Source organism: Microcaecilia unicolor, chromosome 7 (assembly GCF_901765095.1).
Source record: "Microcaecilia unicolor chromosome 7, aMicUni1.1, whole genome shotgun sequence".
NCBI lineage: Eukaryota > Metazoa > Chordata > Amphibia > Gymnophiona > Siphonopidae > Microcaecilia > Microcaecilia unicolor.
The window spans coordinates 96,492,093-96,519,168 of record NC_044037.1 but is presented as its reverse complement, the minus strand read 5'-3'; the positions used below and the strand labels follow the sequence as shown (position 1 = coordinate 96,519,168).

Here is a 27,076-nt window from a genome sequence, read left to right as displayed (position 1 = left end):
CACTCTCATTTGGCCACACTTCCTTAACGCCCCCCCCAACACACACACACTCTCACATCTGCCAGTGCTTCCTGAAACCCCTGCCCCCCCACACTCACTCATCTGGCAGTGGTTACTGAACCCCCCCCCCCCAACACACACACACACACACTCTCTCATTTGGCCACACTTCCTCAACACCCCCCCCCCCCCAACATACACACTCTCTCATCTGGCAGCGCTTCCTGAAATCCCTGCCCCCCACACACACACTCACTCACTCATCTGGCAACACCCACCACACACACACACACACTCAGTCTCTCATATGGCAGCGCTTCCTGAACCCCCCCCCCCCCCCACACACACACACTCTCTCTCATCTGGCAGCCCTTCCTGAACCCCCCCCCCCCCACACACACACACTCTCATGCGGAAACGCTTGATAAAACGCCCCCCCCCCACCAAACACACTCACTCATCTGGCAGCACCACACACCCCTCTTCTTCCAAGCTGAAACCCCCAACACACACACACCCCCACACACCCCTCCAACACACACACACACACACACACACACACACACTCTCTCACTCTCATCTGGCAGCGCTTCCTGAACCCCCCTCCCCCCCACACACACTCTCTCTTTCTCATCTGCCAGCGCTTCCTGAAACCCCGTACACACACACACACAGACACTCACTCTCTCTCATCTGGCAGCGCTTCCTGAAACCCCTGCCCCCCCCCCCCCACACACACACACTCACTCACTCACTAATCTGGCAGCCGTTCCTGAACCCCCCCCCCCCACACACACTTACTCTCATTTGGCCCTGCTTCCTGAACCCTCCCCCCCCCCCCCCCCCCCCCACGCACACACACTCTCACTCTTCTGCCAGTGCTTCCTGAACCCACGCCCCAAACACACACACTCTCATCTGGCAATGCTTAATAAACCGCCCCCCCCAAATACACACTCACTCTCTCACTCATCTGGCAGCACTTCCAGAACCCCCACACCCCTCTTCTTCCAAGCTGAACCCCCCCAACATACCCACACAACACACACACCCTCTCTCTCATCTGGCAGCACTTCCTGAAACCCCATACACACACACACTCACTCACTCTCTCTCTCAACTAGCAGCACTTCCTGGACCCCCCCCCCCCCCCCCCCCACACACACACACACACACTCACTCTCTCTCATCTGGCAGCGCTTCCTGAAACCCCATACACACACACACACACACACACACTCACTCTCTCTCTCTCTTTCTCTTTCATCTGGCATCGCTTCCTGAACCCCCCCCCCCCCCACACACACACACTCACTCACATCTGGTAGCGCTTCATGAACCCCCCCGCACCCCTCTTCTTCCAAGCTGAACCCCCCCAACACGTCCCCCCACCCCCCCCCCAACACACACACTCTCTCTCTCTCCCCCTTCTCTAGCACACCAATTGCTTGGGTGCAGTGGCGGGAATCTCAGACAACAGAGAGAGAGAGGGGGGGGCCTGACACCAGAGAGAGAGGAAGGGAGGTATCTGTGTCACACACACACTCTTTCTCTGACATACAATGTCTTTCTGACTCTCACTCTCACACACTCTGTCTCACACTGTATCACACTCACTCTCTGTGTCACACAGTCACTCACACACTCGCTTGGTCTCATACACTCACTCTCACAGAGAATCTGTGTCTCACACACACTCTCTCGCACACACACACACACTCTCTCTCACACTGTGTCTCAGATACGCACTTGCACACACTCTCATTCTCACACACACACTCTGACAGACACACTCACACCCAGACTCACTCTCTCTCACACACTCACACTTTCACTCTCTCTCTCACACACAGTCACTCTCACATACACTCTCCCAAACATACACACTCCGAGGAAAACCTTGCTAGCGCCCGTTTCATTTGTGTCAGAAACGGGCCTTTTTTACTAGTAAGTCAATAAGAGGAGTTTGAACTGTATGCGGAAATGGATAGGAAGCCAGTGAAGTGACTTGAGGAGAGGGCTAACGGGGTAATTTTTATAACAGGGTGTCTACATTCCCCGTGAATTTGATTACTTTCGGTACAAACTGAGCTTTTGAACTTTTCATTAGCAGGGAAAAGAACAAACTTATAATTGTGTTCTTGTTACTGTAATATAACATCTCTGACCTCTCACCACGGGGTGAGGGTAACCACAGGTACATAAACATTATTGGGAAAAAGTAAAAATTTAAGGAGTCTTGGTTAACAAGGAGGTGAAATACCCCAAGGCCTTTACTAGAATGACAAGTGAAACACTAAAATTCTCAAAACAAGTCTGCACAAAAGAGTATTTTTTAAAATATAAAAGCACCTTTATTTGGTGTATCCTTAAACTAAATATAAATAAGAAATATAATAAGGTTACAAAAAAAGATCTTACTGATTTTTACAAATCAGCCCAAGTCCTACATTCTGAGCAGGTTGTTTTTTTAATCACTCTTATGTTGCATTCCCCTTCCTCTACTCTTTAGGATCCCAGGGTGGGGTCTCCAAGTAGCACTGTTTTTGGAAGCTCGTGAATATAATAATCTTTTTAGTGCCACTCCGGTGCTAATATTTGTCAACCCCTTAAGCAGGCATGGGAATTCCAAAGCACTTGTGCATCTTTCAACAAGGCATCAGGCTTTTTTATGGTGTTAGAATTGCAGCCCAATTTAAGTGGGCATGTTGAATATACTTGGACACTAAAACTTTCTTTTTCTTTTACATGATTTGGACACCATCAGTTTTGGTGCTAGACCTATCATATTCCACTTTGAAATTATAAGAGGTGGTCCATACTAGCTGAGGTTTCCACCTCCATGGAGCCCTTTGACCTGCTAGGTTGAATAACTATAATTCCCATAGCGTTCCTCTGGACTGGTACAAACGGGTTATGTACTCCCACCAGCAGATGAAGACTGAGAACTACTGAGTTTCAAGTAAGCCTATAAGTGGGCTGTGCAGTCCCCTGAAAATCATGCTATTCTCAGTCTCAGCAGATGGTAGCAAGTAAACCTGTGCAGTCCTGGTTGGAGTGGGCCCTAGGGGAATTAGTTTAGGTTTGTTAGGCTTCAGTTGGATTTGTAGGGGTGTTTTTTTTTTTTTCTTTCCTTGAGGCATAGGCGCTAAAAACAAAGAAAAAAAAGAGAAGCCACTCTGTGTTCACCGTTCCTTGTATGGGGCGTTTTTTTTCTTTTTCCTTGGAGTGTAGGTGCTAAAAACAAAAAAACGAACTCTGTGTTCACTATTTCTTGCTGCCGGATTAGGGTTGAGGCCCACGGGGGGTCTCTTTCGCTCCGGGAGTGTCACACCTGGATGACTGGGTCTCCTCCCCCCCCCCCCCCACCTTTCCCCTACCAGATCCCTTCTTGGGGTACCTTGGAGCTGTGTGCCTTGGCTGACCTACTTTGCTTCACGGCAGCTAGACTGCCTTGAGAGCCTGAGAGGTCTGCCTTAAAAAAAAAAAAAAAAAAAAAAGTGTTGAGTCCTACTTACATCCTGCTTCTCGCAGATCTGCTGGGCTTTTCCTCCTGCTACCCTTATTTACAGATCAGGACTCATGCTGTTTTTGCGGCAGGGTTCCTTGGGGTTCCTGCGGGTGGTGAAGGGGAGATGAGTTCTCGCCTGAAGCGCTGCATTGTTAGTTAGTGATGGAGCCTCAATTTGACATGGCAGTGCTCTTTTTGTGCCAACCGAGGGAATGCTGAAGTGGCGAGTTCAGGCACAGTGGCTGTGCCTACGCCACGCTCTTCTTATGGGGACTCAGTGGGAGCAAGTTCTGAGGGGCTGCAGTTAGTGGTGGCGATTCCTATTTCAGCAAGAGCCACTGCCATTTTGAGTGCCATGTCTGGGCCTGATCTGCCTCTGTGGTTGGAACCAATACCTGCCCCTGTGTCCCAGCAAAGTAGTTTGATTTGTTGCCTGGGCCTTCTGGGGTGGATTTTCCACTGGATTTTGTGCTGGCCATGTACAAGTCTTTCCATATCATCATGCTGATCAATCCATAGACTGGTGGTGGGTTGTGTCCATCTACCAGCAGGTGGAGATAGAGAGCAATCCTTTTGCCTCCCTATATGTGGTCATGTGCTGCCGGAAACTCCTCAGTATGTTCTCTATCTCAGCAGGTGGTGGTCACACACAGCAGCAGCTCTGGCTAGGTCTCCAAGCCTAATCTTTAGGTTTTGTTGAGTACCTGGGGTTGAGGGCTCTTCTTGAGCAAGTGCAAACCTGGTGGTGCCAGGTCCCTCCTTTTCTCCCCCCTCCCGCTGGCTCCGTTTAAAAAAAAAAATTTGGACGTCCTTTAAGGGCGTTTATTTCAACGTTTATATCAACGTTTATTGCAGCTGCTCACTGGGACACCAGTTCGTTACAGCTCGGAGCGAGAAGCAGGTAATTTTACCTTTTTATAGCAGGCAGGGGGTTTCCTGTTCGGTCTCCAAGTGGCTTATGGCGTCGGAGGGCGAGGGCGCGAAGATTCGCTCGCCGGACCGCGTGTGTGCGTCTAGCAGGGATGCAGGGGTTTCAAAGCCTGAATCGCCTTTGTTGAGCATCAGTATGGAGTCTGGTCAGTGTCCCGGTTCTTCCTCCGGTGCGGCGGTTTTTCCCACCATAAGCGCCCATCCCCCGCTGCTCGCCCACTCCATGTTGGCCGGCCACTCTGCTCGGACGGCTTCTTCTTGGGCTGCCCTCGAGCTGGGAGACGTTAATACTATGGTCGCCCTTGATTCGGGCGACGGTAAGAAAGCGGCCAAAGTTAAGCGCCGTTCTTCCCGCGCGGCTCCTCAGAGTTTCGTGCCGGACACCATTTTGGATGCGCAGCACGTTTCTCCCCCGCTCTTGCGAGCGCCGGTTGAGGGTGCGGCTAGGGCCGTGGCCCAAGCTGCAGAAGTACACAGTTCAGGGGGATTCTCCCCTGAGTTCATTTTGCTGCTGCATCAGGCTTTTCTTTTGCAAAACGCTGCCCCTGCCCCCCTGTCTGATAAAGGGGTTGAGGCCTCCGGAAGCAAACGCCCTCTGGTGGATTTCCAGGCCCTAGAGGACTCTGTCTCCTCTGATGTAGATGAGGGCAGCGTATCTGAGTTCTCCCAACGGTCCTTTGGGGATTCCTTGGAGGAGACGGATTCCTGCTCGGATGGAGCGGATGACCCCTCTGCAGCGTGGATCTTTCGCTCAGAGGATTTGCCCAACCTGTTAGTGCAGGCCATGAGCATTTTGAAGATTTCCTCTCCGGAGGACGTCTCTCCCTCAGCCTCTGTTGGCTCCGCCATTATGCTGGGGACGAAGCGCCCGCCTAGAACCTTCCATGTGCATGAGGCCATGCACACCTTGATTTCGGCTCAATGGGATGTCCCAGAAGCGAGCCTCAAAGTGGCTAGGTCTATGTCCCGCCTCTATCCTCTGCTTGAAGGTGAACGGGAGGCCTTTCTTTGGCCTACCGTGGATTCTTTAATCACTGCGGTGACTAAGAAAACGGCGTTGCCGGTGGAAGGTGGCACGGCCCTAAAGGACGCCCAAGACAGAAGATTGGAGGCGGCCTTAAGGTCGTCCTTCGAGGCGGCTGCTTTAAGTTTGCAGGCCTCAGTTTGCGGCTCCTATGTGGCCAGGGCGTGCCTGACGATTGTGCAGCAGGCTTCCCCCTCGGATCCTTCCTTGAGGGCTGATTGGCCGGCCCTGGAATCGGGCTTGGCTTATTTGGCAGACTTGCTGTATGATGTCTTGAGAGCCTCAGCTAAAGGTATGGCTCAGACAGTCTCTGCGCGGCGTTGGCTTTGGCTGAAGCATTGGTCTGCGGACCACGCCTCTAAGTCTCGCCTGGCTAAGTTGCCTTTTAAAGGCAAGCTGCTCTTTGGGGTCGAGCTGGACAAAATTGTGACCGATCTCGGCACGTCTAAGGGCAAGAGGTTACCAGAGATCAGGGCTCGGGCCAGTGGTGCTCGCCCTGGTTCCTCCAAAGGACGGTTTCAGGAAGCCCGTCGGTATCGCCCGGGCAAGTCGGGCTCCTCTGCCCCCTCTTCTTTCAAGAGGAACTTCTCCCCCAAGCAGCATTCCTTTCGCAGAGACCGCCATCCCGGAGGTGCGTCCTCCGGTCCTTCCCCAGGGTCTCATACCCAATGACGGGGCCCTGGTCCATGGCCCAGTGCAGATTGGAGGACGCCTGTCCTCGTTTCTGGGCGAGTGGACCAGGGTAACTTCAGACGCTTGGGTGCTGGAAGTCATCAGAGACTGCTACAAGCTAGATTTCTGCCGACCCTTAAGAGACGGGTTTGTGCACTCTCCCTGCAAGTCTCCGGTCAAAGCTGTGGCAGTGCAGCAGACTTTGGACAATCTGATCCGCCTGGGTGCGGTTGTTCAGCTTGGCAAGGGACGTTACTCCATTTACTTTGTGGTACCAAAGAAAGGAGGTTCTGTACGGCCTATCCTCGACCTCAAAGGGGTCAATCGGGCCTTGAAAGTTCGGCACTTCCGAATGGAGACTCTCCGCTCTGTTATAGCGGCAGTGAAGGCAGGGGAGTTCCTGGCATCCTTGGACATCAAGGAAGCTTACTTGCATATTCCCATCTGGCCTCCTCATCAACGCTTTCTGCGTTTTGCAGTCCTGGGCCGACACTTCCAGTTCAGAGCCCTCCCGTTCGGGTTGGCTACTGCTCCGCGGACCTTCTCCAAAGTAATGGTGGTCATCGCGGCCTTCCTACGAAAGGAAGGAGTAAAAGTCCATCCTTATCTGGACGACTGGTTGATCCGAGCCCCCTCTTATGCAGAGTGCGGAAGAGCTGTAGACCGGGTGATTGCTCTTCTGAGCTCCCTGGGGTGGATCATCAACTGGGAGAAAAGCCAGCTGCGCCCGACTCAGTCCCTGGAATATCTGGGAGTTTGTTTCGACACCCAAGTGGGCAGATTGTTCCTTCCGGACAATCGGATTGTCAAGCTTCAGGCTCAGGTGGGCCAGTTCCTAGTAGCCTCTCCTCTTCGGGCTTGGGACTATGTGCAGCTGTTGGGCTCTATGATGGCCACGATGGAAGTAGTGCCCTGGGCCAGGGTTCATATGAGACCACTACAACTCTCTCTGCTGCAGCGCTGGACTCCAGTGTCGGAGGATTACGCTGTGCGCCTTCCCTTGGACCTAGCGGTGCGCAAGGCGCTGAGCTGGTGGCTGAGGACAGACAAGTTGTCCGCAGGGATGCCTCTTTTGGCCCCCAGAGTGGGTTGTCGTCACAACGGACGCCTCTTTGATGGGCTGGGGAGCCCACTGCTTGGGAAGGACAGCGCAGGGGCTCTGGTCTCCTGCAGAGGCAAAGTGGTCTATCAACCTCCTGGAACTTAGAGCCATTCGGTTGGCGCTTTTGGAGTTTCTCCCGGTACTGGCGTTGAAGCCAGTACGGGTCCTGTCGGACAATGCCACGGCTGTGGCCTATGTCAATCGCCAAGGAGGTACCAAGAGCGCCCCTCTAGCCAAGGAGGCCATGAATCTATGCCAGTGGGCGGAAGCGAACCTGGAACAGCTGTCGGCGGCCCACATTGCCGGAGTCATGAATGTCAAGGCGGACTTTCTCAGTCGCCATACCTTGGATCCCGGAGAGTGGCAGTTATCGGCTCAGGCGTTCTTGGACATCACGAAGCGCTGGGGCCAGCTGAGCCTAGATCTGATGGCGTCATCGGCCAATTGCCAAGTGCCGCGTTTTTTCAGCAGAGGACGGGACCCTTGATCTCTGGGAGTAGATGCTCTTCTCCAACAGTGGCCGACACAGGAGCTTCTCTATGTGTTCCCGCCCTGGCCCATGTTGGGCAGGGTGTTAGACCGGGTGGCAAAGCATCCGGGCCGGGTAATCCTGGTGGGTCCGGACTGGCCCAGACGTCCCTGGTATGCGGACTTGATCAGGCTATCAGTCGACGATCCTCTGCGGCTGCCAGTGGAGCAGGGCCTGTTACATCAGGGTCCCGTGGTGATGGAGGATCCCTCCCCATTTGGTCTTACGGCCTGGCTATTGAGCGGCAGCGTCTGAGGAAGAATGGCTTCTCAGACAAGGTCATCGCCACTATGCTGAGAGCGAGGAAGCGCTCTATTTCTACTGCTTACGCCAGGGTTTGGCGTACCTTTGCATCGTGGTGTGAGGCAGGCTCACTTTCTCCCTTCACTGCTCCAATTTCTTCAGTGTTGGCGTTCCTACAAGAAGGTCTGGAGAAAGACCTGTCGCTCAGTTCCCTTAAAGACCAGGTAGCGGCTCTGGCTTGCTTCAGGGGCCGCCTGAAGGGTGCTTCCCTGGCTTCGCAGCCAGATATGGTGCGCTTTCTCAAGGGAGTTAATCATCTGCGCCCTCCTCTGCACTCAGTGGTACCTGCGTGGAATCTCAATCTGGTGCTAAGAGCCTTGCAGAAGCCGCCTTTTGAACCCTTGTCGAGGGCATCTCTGAAAGACCTGACGTTGAAAGCAGTCTTTTTGGTGGCTATCACTTCAGCCAGAAGAGTTTCCGAGCTCCAGGCGCTATCATGTCGAGAGCCCTTTCTGCAGTTCACTGAGGCAGGAGTGTCTATTCGCACAGTGCCTTCCTTCCTGCCCAAGATTGTTTCTCGCTTCCATGTGAATCAGCAGCTCTGTCTCCCATCCTTTCGTAGGGAGGACTACCCAGAGGAGTACTCTGCTCTCAAATATCTAGATGTGAGACGAGTCATCATCAGATACTTGGAAGTGACCAATGATTTCCGGAAGTCGGATCATCTGTTTGTCCTGTTTGCAGGTCCTCGTAAGGGTCTGCAGGCTGCTAAGCCTACAGTGGCAAGATGGGTCAAGGAAGCCATTGCAGCGGCGTATGTGGCCGCGGGGAAGGTGCCGCCTATCCGGCTGAAGGCTCACTCCACTAGAGCTCAGGCGGCCTCGATGGCAGAGGCCGGGTCCGTCTCCTTGGAAGACATTTGTAAGGCGGCAACTTGGGCATCGGCTCATACCTTCTCCAGACTTTACCGCTTGACTGTGGCTGCTCGGGCGGAGGCCAGGTTTGGAGCTTCAGTGTTGCGGTCATGGATTTCTATGTTCCGCCCTGGGTGAGTACTGCTTCGGTACATCCCACCAGTTTATGGATTGATTAGCATGATGATATGGAAGGTAAAATTATGTATCATACCTGATAATTTTCTTTCCATTAATCATAGCTGATCAATCCACAGCCCCTCCCAGATATCTGTACTGTTTTTATTCTGGTTGCATTTCAGGTTCAAGTTTAGTCTTCAGTTCCTGTTCAGGAGGACTTCGTGTTCAAGTTTTTTCAATTGGATTCTTCAGGAGTTGAGACAATTTTGTGTTACAGTGAGCTGCTGCATTCCTCTCCCCTCCGTTTTTCGGGGCTGGATTGAGACCTAAATTCTGCCGGCGCTCCCTACCGCTTCGTGCGGCTGTAGGGCAGCTTTGTACCCCTCCCGCTTCGGCGGTGTTAGGGTCAGTCAGCTCCTCCCGCGGTTGCGGTTGCAGGATAAGCTAGATCCCCCCACATTGGCGGGGTGGTGTCCCTCCCCCGCTCCGCGGGGATGAGCTGGACGGATTCCCCTCCCCCGTTTCGGCGGTGGTGAGCTGGGCAGAGTGTCCCTTTGTGGGTGTAATTCTCTAAGTGCTGAGTCCTGCGGATGGAGCTTTGATATCGACATAGTGAGGAGTTTCCGGCAGCACATGACCACATATAGGGAGGCAAAAGGATTGCTCTCTATCTCCACCTGCTGGTAGATGGACACAACCCACCACCAGTCTATGGATTGATCAGCTATGATTAATGGAATGAAAATTATCAGGTATGATACATAATTTTACCTTCTGTCTGTGAAAGGCCGATGGCACAGCTGGGCAGCAGCAGCAGGGAATGCTACGAGGGGAGGCCTGCTCTCCTCCTCCTCCTAAATGATGGCAGATGGACTGAGAGGAGAAAGACCACCTGGAATGCGGTTCCCCTCAGGATCAGGATTGGGCCAAAGAGGCGGCTCTGGACCAGGATCTTCCTTTGGGGGAAGATGCTTGGATGAAGGAGTGGTGGAGGAGTGGCCCCTGGGAGAGGATTCTTCAGTGGAATGCATTTTTCATCGAGAAGAGCTGCAAGAAACTTATCTCTCAGGTTTCTTCTGTTTTGAAGTTTGAGAAAGGGCCCAAGGAGGTTCTGTGAATGGTGAATCCACTTAAAAGACATTTGGAAGTCCTTTTGGTCCTTCCCTATGCACCAGGACATTAGTGACGTGATACAGGTGCAGTGGAATTTGAATAATGCTCCTTTCCGGATTGCCTATTCCATGATCCGTCTTTATCCTATTCTGGACCAGGCCAGGGAACCTTTGAGGCCTCTGTCTCCACGGTAACCAACAAGAATACCATCCCAGTGGACAGTAACATGGCCCTGAAGGACTCCCAGGACTGCCGGAATGAGGTTTAGCTGAAGAAGAGTTTTTTTTATCTGACTGCATAGGCGGCTATTTGAGGAGGCTTAGTGTCCAGGGCCTATTTTCATTGGGATGTATTTTGGATAGGGAGTCAGATAATTAGAGTTTGGTTGATTGGGAAGCTGCCAAGATTGAGATGTGTTCTTCCTTGTCAGATGCTATTTACAATCTTCTCTGCACTTCTAAGTCGATGATGCTCATTGTAAGAGCGAGACTCTCATTGTGGCTAGGAGGCTGGTTGGTGGATGTGGCCTCTAAATCAAAACTTAGCAAGTTTTTCTTTTAGATGTTCTCTTTTTGTTTGGAGAGGATCTAGATAAGCTGGTTAAGAGTCTGGATGAGATCAAGGTTGTTTTGTAGGACATTCCTAAGTTAACTGGCAATGGTGCCTCCGGGAAAGACAGGTTTTGTGAAGCTTGCCAGTATAGGTTGGAAGAGGTGGTGGCTGTCATCATATTTGTTTCTTTCAGAGAGTCCAGTCCTTTCGGGGAACCACTGGGGATGCCGGGATTCTGGTTACTTGGCTTCTGACATGGGATAGGCTTCTCAATGAAGGTATTGGGGTCCAGCCTCCAATTCCGGTACATGCAAGGTTGTGGGGCTTCTATCAGAGGTGGACCCAGATTACCTCAGACTGTGGGTGCTCAGGGTTGTTTGAGAAAAGTACGCTTTGGAGTTCGTCTGCCTCTTGTTGGACACCTCTCTGGAGTCTTCCTGTTGGGCTCGGTGTAAAGTAAGAGCTGTCCAGGAGAATTTTCAGAGGGTGGTCGACCTGTGGGCTGTGGTTCCAGACCTGGTCAAGGAGAGGCAAATGGGTCATTATTCCATCTACTTTGTGATCCCAAAAAAAGGAGGGCTCCTTCCGACCCATTCTGGACTTGAAAGGAGTGAATAGTGCTCTTTGTGTGCCCTCTTTTTGCATGGAAATCTTGAGATCACTTATCGTGGTGGTGCAACCCATAGAAATTCTCACATCACTGGATCTGACGGAGGCTTACCTGCATATCCCTATTCGTCAGGCTCATCTGTGGTTCCTTTGCTTTGCTGTTTTGAGTTGACATTATCAATTTTATGCACTCCCTTTTGGTCTGGAGACTGCTCCCTGCACGTTTTCCAAGGTGGTGGTGGTGGCTCTGGCCATTCGCAAGGAGGGCGCCATGGTTCACCCTTTTCTGGACGACTGGCTCATTCAGACGAAGTCCTTTCAAGAGAGCATCAAGGTCATAGCCAGAGTCATGCAGGTTATGCTGTTATTGGGATGGGTGGTCAACCTGGCCAAAGTCATCTGGTTCCATCTCAAAACTTGGAATTTTGGGGGTACACTTTGACACCAGAGTGGGTAGGGTTTTCAATTCAGAAAATGCAGATTCAAGTTTGATCTGCATTTTCAGGTATTTTCAGGTACTTTGGTCCATGGCGGTGACTCTGGAGGTGGTACAATGGGCCAGGGCCTACATGAGAACACTTCAGTCTGCTCTTCTTTCTGGATGGTCCCCTCAGTTGCAGGGCTTAGAGGCTAGGCTTCTGCTTTGGAGCCTGGTGAGGTGCAGTCTGCGGTGGTGGCCGGTGGAGCGCCATCTGTTGGGGGGGGGGGGAGAGAGTCTGGGACCCCCTCTGTAGACCTTGGCGGTGACGGATGCCAGTTTCTCGGGCTGGGGGGCCCATTTTGGATACCAGCAGGCTTGGGGTTGGTGGTCAGTTGAGGAGGCTTGCTGGCCAATCAACATCTTGGAGACCAGAGTGTTTTGGTTGGCGTTGCTCTTGTTTCAAGATCTTCTCCATGGCAAGGCAGTGCGGGTGTTGTCGGACAGTGCTACAGTGGTGGCCAACGTGAATCACCAGGGGCATAAAGAGCCAGTTGGTGGCCCAGGAAGCGGCCCTCCTCATGTCTTGGGTGGAGTGTCATCTGGCAGACCTGTCTGCAGCGCACATGACAGGTGTGGAAAACGTGCAAGCAGACTATCACAGCAGAAATCTGGAGCTTGAGTCTGGCGGCCTTTGCCCTTCTTGTGCGCAGAACTTGATGTCAACCTCAAGCTACGCCCAGGGCCTTCAGTTTTTCCGCATAAAGAGGGACAGTTGCATGGAAAGTCTGGGTGCGCTGGTACAGGTTTGGCCCTCTCTGGGTCCCATTTCCTCCATGGCCTCTGTTGGGCAGAGTAATTCAGTGGATTAAGCAGCACAGGGGCCTGGTAGTTCTATTTAGGAGGCGGTAGGGGCTCTGGTGGTAACTGGATAGCGTGAAACGTTGCCCGATTACTGCTGGGAACACCCCCCCCCCCCCCCCCCCCCCCCCCCCCCCGGTGCCAGAAAATTTTAAAATATTTTCTAGTGTCGGAATTGGCACGCAGAGGAAGTTGGAACTAACACTGGGCTCCCCCCTTGAGCCTGGCGGTAGGGCCGAATTGCCAGGCGTCAATCCGGTTCTACCCCTACTGTCCTTTTGTAAAAGGGCCCCTATATGAAAAGAACACAACTCTGTTAATTTCACAGATTCAAATGGTGTCTTCATGAGCTGAGCTAGAACCACATTAATTTTCACACCACCAGTCCAGCTGACTTTTTATTTCCTTTGATCCTAATAGATTAGGAACTGTAATAGCTGAAAGAACTTTCTGACTCGCTAACAGACTGTATATCCCACTGCTACAGCCTAGCTGGATTGTAGCTGAATGATAGTAAAGTCACATAAAGGTTAGAGCAGAACTTAACCTTTTTTCCGTTGTGATGCACTTTGCAGACAATTCATGTGCGTGACACATTGAACCCTAGAATTTACCCCTGAACAACAAAAAATCCTAAGTATTTTATTTTTCCTAAAAATGTTTTGAAAGAAATATAATTCTTAACATAAATTTCTTTATTTTTTTTTATAAATGTACTGAAATTAGTGATAAAAATTCAGTAGTTAAGATTTATTTTTTTAACTTAATTTGTTTCATCAGTGGGAAATCAGGAATTAATATGCTACATCCAGTTTTCCTATATGGGAATGAATGGTAACAAGGTTCACACTAAACTATCAACATCAAGAAAACTAGGATGTCTCCCCTTCTCAACTTGGTGTATAAAATATGTATATTCAAATTCTGATGTCACCTTAGTCACAGCAACACAAAATCCCTCCGCTGCCAGATAGTTTGTGAAGTAATACAAAACCTTAGGGTGCTCAGAAACTGAAACCACAAGGTTCAGAAGCTATGTAGGTAACAGAAATGGCAATGATCAGAGCCACAGAGGAGCAAGCAGGACCCCACATTACTGGGCCAGACAACAGTTATCAGAACTGCAAGAGAGAGTACAGAATGCAGAATTTCTAGTCCAAACTGGTGGCAGCAGTGATCCCTGTGGCAGCATAGATAGATGAAAGATGTAGTGGTAGTGACTGCTGGAGTGGGGTTATGGAGATTTCAAGTACCTGACTCTCTGGCTGGCTGCTTACCCCTGTCTGGGCTGCGCGGAGAATCCAGATGAAAAAAATGACAGCCCTCAGCTATAGGGTTCCATGCTTGTGTGGCCGATTTATGCTGCTTGTTGATGCAGAAAGCAAACCTTGCATACCTGTAATGGAAATTCTCCTGAAAAGCAGAAAAAAAATCAGATACAACCATACCTGCCTTTTTAAGCTTTGGACTAAGGGATGTTTCTGATTTACCCTAGTCTCAGTAGAGAACCCCCACTGTTGATAAGCAACTTGGATTTTCCATGAGATTCTAGTGCAGGCAGAGTGTATGTCAAAGATGTTACTTATATAACAAAATTGCTCATGACTTGTTAACTGGGTTGTGTTACATAAAATTATGAGTATAGATATCCTTGTTTTAATTGGATAGGTGTGCTAGACAGCATGCATGTTTATAATCAGAGTAAACAGCACTTATCAATATTGTTCCTAACACTTCCAGAATCCAAGCGAGTGCTGCCTTCTAATTCAGAGGAAGATACAGTAATAAGAAAGAAACCCAAAACAAGTAAACCAAAGAACCTCAATCAAGAAAGACCCAAGCCAACCAAAAATAAGAAGAAGCCTACTTGCGGACACCTAGTTTCTTCTGTTTCAACCACTCCCACAAGTGCAAAGGGTGCCAGTCTGCAAAAATGCCCAGCAGTTCAGAAACCAGGGAGTTCACAGAATGTGGGTAAAAAGAAGCTCAAGGTGCAGAAGTCGTCTGTAAGAGTGCCTGCATCCAAATCTTCTAAAAACAAGCACAAAGGAAGCCTGAAGGTGCTTCCTTCAGCAGCTATGGAAGAAAAAAAATCTGGGAATGGAAGCCTGGACTGTACCAGCCTTCAGAATTATCCACCAATGCTTATGCCTGCCCTGCCCAACATAACAGAGAATGCAGGACTGCAGAAATGTCCATCAGTGGACAGAGACGGCAGTGTACAAAGCATGGTTCTGTCTTCACTTGGTTCAGGTAAGCAAGTGTTAAAGCCCTGCTATATGTAGTTCTCTGTATGGTAATACCTTCTGATTTTGATGGGCAACAGTGCTTGGTAATATCATCAGCATGCTATGATTAGTGCACTCTTCTGGGAGCAGCAACACAGTGCATTTTTATATTACCAGCACCCTGCCTCAGTCCATCGTCTTTTATAGTAAAGCACTGTTGGCATACTACAGGTTCTGAGCATCAGTTTTCTATACTTAAAATATGTACAACCTGCATGTATTTTACCTGAGTGTGATGAGTCCTGTGATTGAATAGGAACTTCTCATAATAATGTTTTGCCTTTATGTACCCTTATGCGCGATCAGACGCTAACAGTGGTGTATAAGAACTTCATGGGAAGACTTGAATGTCTCTTAATAATGAGGCACTCTTCCATATTTTCTTATACAAAATTCAGTACAGGCTGTAATTCCAAAGGTAGGTAATCAAATACTATACACACTGAAAAACAGTCTAACACAATCACACAGGTGATGTTTAAATTACAAGATAACAGGAATACCCTCAGAAACCAAGGCCTTGGTGATTGTTAGGCGGTTTTTCAGTGTGTATAGCACTCTTCCATATTCCCTAATATCACTGTAATATCATCAACACTGAAAAGTTGTATCTTCTGTATTTCAGCATACAGGGTTGTGGTACCAAATATATTCATTTTCACTAAGGGATAAAATACTTAAAATAACACAAAATTATGCCAAAGATGCTAGAATACTTAAAGATAGTAAAATCATCACATAGCAAACACGGTTGCCAGTTACAATTTCAAACGACATCAGAACAGCTCGCTATTTCCTCAGTTCCAGACAAAGTCCCTTATTTTTAAGTTGTACCTCATATTCATTCATATTCTCTCTCTCTCTCTCTCTCTCTTTATATATATATATATATATATTTTTTTCATTCATTTCTCATATTTTGTTTTCCTTTATCAATTTCACATCACCCTTCTTAAATCTACATTGTGTTTTGAGGTTATTTATACAGAAAAGGAGCTCTTGATGTTTGTTTTATAAGGGGTTATCCTTGGAAAAAGCATATAGTGAATCGTCTCAAGTTCAAGATCCCCCAAGCTGTCAACATTGGAAAAAAATCATAGATGAGTACCAATTATAAGCATTTTCTAAAGAATTTCTTAGTAAGGACCCGTGATAAAGTAAGCATGTGAAGCATGGTGGGTTGAATATATATGCCACTGCGTGAGCAACTGAGGTCCTGTAAAACAGTAGAGGTCAATGTATGATGTTCTACAAGTATTTGTGGGCTAAAATTGATATTATCTCAGGTCTTGATCAGTTGAAGATTGTTGGTTTGAAGTGACCTGATTGAAAATATTGAGGCCAGTACATGTAATAGTTTAATCAATATATTTTCTCCATAAGTAGGAGGAAACGGTCCCTCTTTCCTTCTTTTTAGTAACTCTAATATGTCAAACTGCAGTATACTATGAGTAACAGTAAAAAAAAGCTAATTTCTCTATTTTAAGAATTCTGCAAACCAGTAGGAACTAAAATCAGTGGGGTCGATTTAACTAAAATAGCTCCTGGGCAGTTACATCGCTTGTTTGAGGCTAACCAGTCGTATTCTGCGGCAGTTAACCAATTAGTGCCACTGAAAATATCTAGTTAGCGCCCAACTCAAAACTGGCTATTTTGGGGGCAGAGTCGGATTTTGGCTAAGTGCCGATATATCCACAACTTTAACCAGCTAAGGTAACCATATAAGTAGGACCACATAAGTCAGTCCTATCTTTATGCAATTGCCATAGCCAATTAAGTGCTGAATCAGCTATGGTTTTGCCGGCTTTATAAACCCAGAAATTCAATGCCAGAGCCTAGACATGGCCTGGCATTGAATTTCCAGGTATAAAGCTGGCGACGGTCAGCAAAATGCTGAGTGCTGCCAGCTGAATACCGACCCCAGTATGCTTAAAGAACCTTTTTTTGGAAACTTTTCAATAATGCCACTGGCAACTAAAACACCCGAGGCCTTCTGCCATGTCTTCTACTTTCTGCATCTTTGATCATCTGTTGTCCATGTACAGGCACAGTATAATCATGTGGCATTGAGACTACTGTAGACAAAAGCCGTTCTTATATTTTCTTCCCTTAGCATTTTATCTACTTTTCTGACCTAAAGCTTTTTTTTTCTGTTATAGAAATGTCCTATATGATCACAAACTGTCTTTCAGTTTTGTCTGGTGCACGATCCCTGTATTCCTCATATTGGGGGTCTTTTACAAAGACGTACTAGCGTTTTTAGCACATGCTAAGTTTTAGCATGTGCTAAACTCTAGTGACACCCATATATTCCTATGGGTGTCTCTAGCGTTTAGCGTGTCTGTATTTTTAGTGTGCAAATTTGTAAAAAGTTCCCACTGTGTTTTATTGTGGTGTGTACACAATTTTCATGAATGTTATTTTGCTACCTTGCTCTGATTTTCTGTATTGAGGCCTTCTGAAATCAGCAGCCACAAGATAAGAAACAATTTGTACTTGTCTAATATTCTTTTTTTCTCTCTTTTTTTTTTGACCCAGAAGGTTTTTTTTTTTCCTTTCTCTTTTGGGCTTCAAAGTCAGTTGGTATCAGAGCTGGGATCTGGTGCTATAAGATTTTTTTTAAAAAAACAACCCTCCATTCATTGTAGTAACAGTCTTCAATAGGGGGCCAAGTATTCGGGCACCTTCTGGAAACCTGCAATCAGGAGTCCTAAATCTGGACATTAGTATCACAGTGCACAATCAGACAGCCAGAAGAATATCAGAAAATAGGCAACTAAAAATATTCTTTAATAAACAAATCATCAATTAATATAAACATAATGAGACTAGGAGCTTTTATTGGTATTTCCACAGCAGAGAATGCTAACAGAGATGGTGGCTGTAGTATGGTTCAGGGAAGTGAACTGCAATCAAGTCCTGCATCAGAGTAAGTATTGTGGGCCTGAGAACTAATTCGTAGCAGCCAAATTTTCAAAATGATTGGAGGTGCTAAACCCATACAAATAACACCTTCTTGGACATAGCAGAGGCTTAATATTGGAGGGGAGGGGGGGGATACTCAAGCATCTGTGTGCTAATTTAGTTCAGTCCTGTGCATTATCTGTTTTAGCCACTGCACATCACTTTTGTGTCTCGTATGTCTGCCATAGCCTTCTGTCTTTTGTATGGAGTAATATGGTTTTTGTGTTTGTCCTCTTTAAAGGGAGGAGGCTTTAACCTCCCAAAGCTAGTCACAAAAGGGGTCTCCATTTAGGCACCCAAAGGGCACATGGTAGATGCGTAGATTTTGTTATAGAATACTAGCATAATCTGGTATTGACACACCCACACGTGCCAGCCATAGAGCTGACGTAAGTGTGAGCAGCTAAATGCAGCAGGGATGTGCATAACTTACAATATTCTGTAAGTTATATATGTCCGAGCCCCACCTACGTCCTTCCCATGCTCCACCCCTGTGTATGCCCCCTTGTAAATATATGCTATATAAGTTAAGTGACTATTTGCATAGTAGTACAGGGTCAGGTTAAAAATTTAAAAAAAGCTCAATGCTTAATCCAAGTATCTTAAATTTATTTCCTAAATCTGAGAATTGTCAGTCCAAATGTAGGTTCCTAAATTTTGACTATGTACCTAAATTTAGGGGTTTAAAAGATAAGAATCCTAATTTTAGACATGTACATTAATTTGTTTAGATTGCTAGTACTGAGAAAAAGTTTGTAATCCTCAAGCATTGTCATAAAAATTCCAAGTTTTACCATGAAACCAGTCTTTTTTTCTTATGCAATAAAAAGGGAACAAATCAAAACAATTATGTGTCTGAAATACAGTAATGTACATATGAGAGATTCACTAAAAGAAGGTTCTCATGCAACTTGGGCTTATAAAAATTGTTAATCTTACCGAGTTCTGGAGTTTTTCTTCCCTGATTGTAGTGAAACCAGAAAGAGATAATGCTGCTTTCTGTGGGACTTCAAGCACTACCAACAGGCAGCTAAAGGCAAAAACTTGGATCTTGCCAGTGGAACTCACAGAAAATAGACTCAGGGAGTCCTTTTACGAAGCTGAGGCAAAAGGGGGCCTGCGCTGGTGTCGGCACGTGTTTTTTTTAACGCGCGCTGAGGCCCCCTTTTACCACAGCGGGTAAAAGGCAGGTCTGTCTATTTTTCAAGAAATGACCAAGTGGCAAGTGAAGCCGCATGGCCATTTCGGGAGGGAGAACTTATCGCCATCCATTGAGGGTACCCACAATTACTGCTGGGTACACTCCAGTGCTACAAAAATTGAAATATTTTTGCAGTGCTGGAAATGGCGCACACTGGAGGAGTTGGCCAGATTGAATGCTGGGATGTGGCTGATGCAACTGAAGAAAGTCATTTAGGGGATGTGAGGGAACCAACCAAGTCAGAGATTAGAGGTGGGGAAGCTGGTATTCAGGAGCAAGCAGAAGGATTTCCTCAGCAAAATGCTGAAAGGAGTGGAAAGGTTTTAGCCTGCCTTGCAGATAAAAACTGCTCTGGGTCCAGAGCTGGAGCCCCCATGTGCAAAGGAAAAATTCCCATCATTAACTAGAAGCAAACTACAAATTTCACTCAGTGATAGGAAGGAACTGAGGCTGGAAACATCAGCCCAGGAAGGAATATAGTCCTCGTAGAGAAAAGATTGTTTCTAGCACAGCATAAGTAGACAGCATAAGTAGCATAAAGAGGTTTCTCACCCCAAGTAAAAGTTATCTATCATTAGACCATTCAAATAACTGTTTAGAAGAGCTGAAATATACCAGAATTTCACTGTGGCCATTAATGGACTGTGTAACCCCTGCAGCATTTCTTATCTAGAGCTGTACCGAATAGCATATTTTACTATTTGACCAAATACGTATAATAGGCATTGAGCTTTAACATCTATATAAATAATTCTCACCTCCAGCATTCTGAAGCTCACTCTGTGGCAGGGAAACACTGAAGTCCTGCACTGTTGGTAGGCTAGGCTGTCAGCACCACTCACTGTCACTCATAGACCCGCCTTCAGCCACGCCCCTTCCGCACATAATTCGCAACCCCAACGTTCTAAATGAAGCCTCAACCGGAAGTGTGAGGCGTCGAGATATCCTTTTTGCCCATGACTGTGTGCCCCGCCCTCACGTCACTACGTGATGACGAGGGCGGAGCACTGACACTCCAGGACACGCGATCTCCCCCTGCCCCTCTCTGCCCATTTCACATACGAAACCTGCATCCCACACTCCCTCACAGTTCACAGAACTCCGGCAACTGCAACCCCTCCCACCCACCCAAACACAGGGTCAACGCGCAGTCGCTTCCGCACCCCCCTCCAGGGCCCTCGCTCACTTGCCCCCCCCCGGAGGCTGCCACTCACCCCCCCCCCCCCCCGAGGTCGACGGAGGCAGTGCTTTAAAGTAATGCCAGCTGAGAGGAAGAGAAGCACAGTACAACTGCCTCGCGGCAACTGCAACCCCTCCCACCCATCCAAACACATGGTCAACGCGCAGTCGCTCCCGCACCCCCCCCAGGGCCGTCGCTCACTTGCCCCCCCCCCCCGGAGGCCACCACTCACCCCCCCGAGGTCGACGGAGGCACCGCTTTAAAGTAATGCCAGCTGAGAGGAAGAGAAGCACAGTACAGCAGCCTCGTGTTCACCTTTCCCCTTCTCTCTCTGCATCCCACCCTTATTTCCTGTTTCGCAGAGAGAGAGGGGGAAAGCTGAACACAAGCCTGCTGTACTGTGCTTCCTCTCAGCTGGCATTACTTTAAAGTGGTGCCTCCATTGACCTCGGGGTGTGAGTGGCGGCCTCTGGGGGGGGCAGTGAGCGACGGCCCTGGGGGGGGGGGGGACAAAATTACCATTACAGAACCTTGCTAGCGCCCGTTTCATTGCGCTCAGAAATGGGCCTTTTTTCCTAGTAACAAATAATTTTAAAAAAAGCACTGTGAAATCAGAGATCAAGTGTTTATTTCAGTAAGATTTAGTACAGTAGAAGCCCGGATTATTCATATTCAAATTTAAATCAGTATTCGGCTGAGTATGATTTGTTCTGTCCCCTGACAGCCTTACACAGGTTTTAGTGGGGTCCTAAAATGTGTTTAATACCTTTACTGTTATACTCACTTCTAAGGATTTTTACTGTTGCTGTCCTCACTGCAAAGATATATGAGCAATGCATTGTGTGTAATGTAGTCTCGCATATAATGCAGTCACACCTGCTTGTTTATATAAAGTCTGTTACTAGTAGTCTATTCTCCTGCTAGACCACCGCCTCTTCTCAGCCAAGCTTGACTCCTTTGTTACTTACTGGTCTCCGAAGACAAGCAGGCTGATATTCTCACAAGTGGGTGACGTCATGTCGGCCCCGGAGGATTTTCAAGCAAAATCTAAAAATCTCTTTAACGGCGTTCCGTCGTGCGAGCGATCGCACCGCGCATGTGCGCACACATCTTCCCGCTCGCCATGCGGACACGCCCCTCAGTTCTTCTTTTTCCGCGTCTGAGGAGACACGGAGTTCGTTAGTGCTTCGTGTTTTCTTCAGGTCCTCGGAGTTAAATCTCTTTTTTATTTTACCCTTTTGGGTGTTCTTTATTTTTTCATTTGTACTTCCTCATGGCAGGCTCATTGTGGCTTACATATACAGGTACTTTTTGTACCTGGGGCAAGGAAAGGTTAAGTAATTGCCAGAGTCACAAGGGGCTGTGCCTGAAATGAGAATCAAAACTTATAGGTATTTTTTTATGTTTCTTTTTTTCTTTTTTCTTATTAAAGAGGAGTGTGCTGGTAAATTGTTATCTGTGGGCTCTCTCTCGCCAGCAAAGTAAAAGAGAATTCAGGAGGCCAAGCCCACATTTTAGGATCCATTTGTTTAAAGTCCCAAAATTCTTAAAAACTTAACAAGGCTCTCAAGAGCTGTGAGAGCCTGCTCCAGCACACCACTGACTTTAAGCCTTGTACCCGCTGCAACCGGACGATCTCTGTCACCTACACGCACAGCTGGTGCATTCAGTGTCTTGGGCCGGATCATCTCCCTCAGAAATGCAAGTAGTGTCTCAAAATGACGAGACGTACGCTACTTGCCAGGGATGCCCAAAGGAGATCAATTTTTGAGTCCGATGAAGACCGATGCACACTGGGTACAGTGATGCATCGAGTGGGTCTCCACCCGCCTCGGCGCCTCCTGCTTTGCAGGTCATTCGGGCGCATCGGCGGACGTGTCTTGGGCCAGATCATCTCCCTGAGAAGTGCAAGTAGTGTCTCAAAATGACGAGACGTATGCTACTTGCCAGGGATGCCCAAAGGAGATCAATTTTTGAGTCTGATGGAGACCGATGCACGCTGGGTACAGTGATGCATCGAGTGGGTCTCCACCTGCCTCGGCGCCTCCTGCTTTGCAGGTCATTCGGGCGCATCGGCAGACGTCGGTACCATTGGTGCCCAGAGCTTTGCTCCCTCTGTTATGGAGGTATCCTGGCATCAGACGTCGGTCGGTGCCGAGAGCGTTGCTCCCTCTGTTATGGAGGTATCCTGGCATCGGACGTCGGTACCATCGGTACCAGGTATCATGGGTACCATCGGTACCAGGTATCATGGGTATCATCGGTACCAGGTATAATCGGTACCATGGGTACCATCGGTACCAGATATCATGAGTATCATCGATACCAGGTACCATCAGTATCATGGGTACCATCGGTACCAGGTATCATGGGTACCATCGGTACCAGGTATCATCGGTACCATGGGTACCAGGTATCATTGGTACCAGGTATAATCGGTACCATCGATACCAGATATCATGACTATCATCGGTACCAGGTACCAACAGTACCATGGGTACCATTGGTACCGGGTATCATGGGTACCATCAGTACCATGTGTACCATCGGTACCGTCGGTGCCATGGGTACTATCGGTACCATCGGTCCCATCTCTGTTATGGACATGCAAGTCATCTGGCAGTCTGGTATTGATTCCCCAGCATTTCCAGATTCTGCCCTCGGCTTCGGTACCATGGGTATCATCGGGTGCCATTGGTGTTAGCGCCTCCTGCGGCATCTAGCTTTTCACCTGGGATTAGATCTCCTTCACCGATGCTGCCTCCGGTATTGGTGTTCGCAGCCTACTGGGTCGATTCTCCTTCACTGGAGTCGTCTGGAGAGTCAACTTCTCGACCCCGTCGTAGAGGTTACCGCGCCTCCATGTCGGACGGGTTTGGATCTGAGCTGCTTTGTCTGAGTTGTTAGCTCAATTCAGTGATGGCTCATCTGATGAACATGAAGGTCATGGGGTTTTCTCTGGTGAGAATTCTCTAGATCTTCTATCTGTCTCGACACATTACAGTGGAGATTGTGAATTAGCCCAAGGCCCCAGATGCTCAAGGTCCTGGACTATCCATCTTCACCTAAGTCTTCTACCACATGATACAAGAAGACTGAATCCCAGTATCGGATCCACGGGGAACCCAGTCTCATTAGGCCTCAGTTACCTCATGATTCTGCGGTGGTGGATTCTGCTCTCAGAACAGATAGGAGTTCTAAAAACTTGCTTCGGCGCCCCCGGGGCCAGAGCATACATCCTTAGCCTCTTTTGGGAGAATGGCGTACCAGGCTGGCATGATCGCGTCCAAAATCGAGTCCTGCCTGATCTTTACGAGCATTCCCACCGGAGCAGGCTAAACCTTTTCACCAGGTGGTCAGGTAGCACACGGTGTGTCGCAGGTTCCTGTCCAGGGGCATTTTCGACACTTGTAATGTAACATCTAGATTTCTGCTCTGGGTATAGTGATGCGCAGACTCTCATGACTGCGTGCCTCTCACCTGGAGGAGGGGACTCAGCAGAAAATTGTAGATATTCTGTGCATACACTTCCTCATCTCGGAAGTTCTTTAAAGGGAAGAGAAGTTTTCCTTGTGCCTTAAGGGGTCGTACGTATACTCCTGCTTCTCGACAGCCGGTTCAGGCTATGCTACAGCACGCTCGTTCTAGTCAATGGCGTGCACCTAATCAGGCCCCTGCAGCTACTCCGCAAAAACCAGGGACGGGTTTTTGACTGGCTCCAATTCAGCATAGGTTCAAGAAAACAAAGGGGCAGACGATCTGCAAACTCCAAAGTGGAAACTGTACAAAGCAGATCGTTGATAAACTGAAATGTATTTTATTAATGTAACAAAATTAAAATATGTATACAGAAACTCATATACATATACATATTATAGCCCGACACAGGCCGTGTTTCGCCCAACTGGGCTGCTTCAGGGGCTATATAGTGGTATTCCACCATCAAACCAGAGATATTGCTGGAGAAACAGGTATATTGTCTATATTCTGAAAAAAACAGCTCGTCTGGAAATGCAGAAACAATTGGTTATAAACCTGAGGTCAAATGAACAGCCTCTTACTTCCAAACGCGCCGAAAAAATGTCCGTACCTGCCAATCTGCCTGTCGGGGGGAGGTTTAAATTTTCTCCACCAAAGGTGGCTTCTTGTAACCTCCAATCAGTGGGTTCTTCAAATAGTCCGGTTAGGATACACTCTCAATCTGGAATCAAACCCTCCACATTGCTCACTGGGAGCTTAATCCTTTAGCTTCCATCACAAGTGGGTACTTGCAGAGCAACTCTCCGCCTTTCTCAGCGCCAATGCAGTCGAGCCTGTTCCACCAGGGCAAGAAGGGTTGAGATTCTATTCCAGGTGCTTCCTTGTGGGTTGCGTCCCATCATAGACATAAGGGGCCTAAACAGATATTTGGTTCAGGATGCTTTCCCTGGGCATCCTTCTTCCCATACTTCAGGAAAACGATTGGCTATGCTCTCTGGACTTACAGGATACTTATACCCAGTTTGCGTCCAGAGTATGTTTTCCTAGTGCCTGGCTGTGGTTGCAGCATCTCTTCATGGACTGGGAGTGCATGTGTTCCCTTATCCCGATGATTGCCCGTCTCAACAGATTACAGCTCAGTAAATATTGAGACTTCTAGGCACATGGCTTCCACAGTTCACGTAACTCCCATAGCACATTTACACATGACATCCGCTCAGTGGATCCTAGCTTCCCAGTGCTATCAAGTTCAGGGTATCTAGAGGATGTGACCCAACTGTTCACCAATTTTCGGAATTCCCTTCAGAGGTGGTCAATTCTCTCCAATTTGATTCTGGGGCGTCCCGTCCAACTTCCTCAGCCACAAAAGCTGCTGACGAAGGTTGCATCCCTCCTGGGGTCGGCTATCCAACCAAATTATTCTAATTCAACCAAACAATCGGGTTGCGATGTACTCGATAACAAAGGGGTACTGGATCTTGCCCTCTGAGTCAGGATGCCATGCAGATGTAGAGTTGGGCCCGCCAACGCGGCATGTTTTCTCCAAGCCACTTATCTAGTTGGCGTAAACAGCAGTCTGGCCGACAGGCTGAGCAGGATAATGCTACAGTCATGGTTGTTGAGCATGGCTGTAGCTCGAAAGATCTTCCGGGAGTGAGACACCCCCTCAGTGGATCTTTTTGCCACTTAGTCCAATCACAAAGTCCCGCAGTTCTGTTCCAGGCTGCAGGTTCACGGCAGGCTAGCATCGGATGTCTTTCTCCTTCATTGGGGGACAGGCTTTCTGTATGCGTATCCTCCCATACCTCTGGTGGAAAAGACTTTGCTGATTCTCAAGCAAGATTGTGGAGCCATGATTCTGATCGCTCCTTTCTAGCCGCGTCAGATATGGTTCCCTCTTCTTCTGGAGTTGGAATGTTTTCCAGCTCTCATTACGCAGAACGAGGGGGCACTTCTACATCCCAACCTCCAATCTCTGGCTTACACGGTCTGGATGTTGAGAGTGTGGATTTCGCCACTTTGGGTCTTCCAGAGAGTGTCTCCCGAGTCTTGCTTGCTTCCAGAAAAGATTCCACGAAGAGGTGTTATTCTTTTTCATGGAAGAGGTTTGCCGTCTGGTGTGACAGCAAGGCCCTAGATCCTGCCTCTTGTCTTATACAGACCTTGCTTGAGTTCTTTCTACACCTGTCTGAGTCTGGTCTCAAGACCAACTCTGTAAGTGTTCATCTTCATGCAATAAGTGCTTATCATCAACGTGTAGAAGGTCAGCCTTTAGCTGTCCACTTCATGAGAGGTTCACTTCTCCCCCAATATTGAGAGAATTCCTTGTATGTGTCCGGGGGGGGGGGAGGGGTTATTTCTGTTGGGCTTAGCACCCCCAATAATTTTGAAAGTTGGCTCTTATGCTTCGGTCAAAGCCCCTATCAATCCTTCTCCAGTATCTTGGGGTCTCAATGTCATTTTCATCCAGCTGCTGAAAGCTCAGTTCGGGCCACTGGATTCCTGCCATCTGAAGTATTGGACCTGGAAGGTCGTTTTCCTTGGTGGCTGTTCCTTCAACTCGTAAGGTCGGTGAGCTTCAGACTCTGGTAGCTCAAGCGCCTTACCTTACTTTTCATCTTAACAGAGTAGTTCTCCGCATGCAGCCAAAGTTCTTACTGGCGGTGGTATCGGAGTACCATCTGATCCAGTCAATTGTCTTGCCAACATTCTTTCTCCCTCATCTTACAAGCCCTGACGAAAGCAAGCTGCGCACCTTTTACGTGGAGCGGACGAGCCCCCTCAGACAGTCTGCCCAGTTGTTTATTTCTTTTAATGCCAATAGAGAGGAGTTGCTGTCGGAAACCGCACCATTTCTTCTTGGCTAGCAGATTGCATTTCCTTCGTTTTTGTCCAAGCTGGACTGACTCTAGAGGGCCATGTCACGGCTCACAAAATTAGAGCCATGGCTGAGTCGGTGGCTCATCTAAGATCAGTCACTGTTGAAGAGATCTGCAAGGCTGCGGCGTGGTCATCAGTCCACACATTCACATCTCACTACTGCCTTCAGCAGGATAGCCGACGCGACAGTCGGTTTGGGCAGTCGGGGCTGCAGAACTTATTTGGGGTTTAGAATCCAACTCCAACCCTCCTAGGCCCATTTTGTTCTGTTCCAGTAATCTAATCTGTTAGTAATAAGAGTATGTACGATCTTTACTAAATTGGATTTACTAAAAGATGTTTTAATTGCCGAATCATCCATAACTGAAAGAAACAAGACTTGACCACTTTACCGATGTGCAGATTACATTTTAATTGTTCGGATAGCATTATCCATTACTTATTTTGCACTGGCCTGATGAAGGGAGTGTAGCTCTCAAAAGCAA

General features: G+C 48.3%; 1 protein-coding gene across 1 annotated transcript in view; it reads left to right on the top strand.

The window, feature by feature from the left end:
- The window catches only part of LOC115474051 (protein AF-10-like), a 100,147-nt gene that overhangs the window by 49,796 nt on the left and 23,275 nt on the right, over positions 1 to 27,076 (top strand). The window contains exons 9-10 of the mRNA XM_030209347.1: positions 14,339 to 14,851; positions 17,743 to 17,815. Of these exons, the coding sequence (XP_030065207.1) occupies positions 14,339 to 14,851; positions 17,743 to 17,815 (586 nt within the window). The remainder of the gene's footprint in view (positions 1 to 14,338; positions 14,852 to 17,742; positions 17,816 to 27,076) is intronic.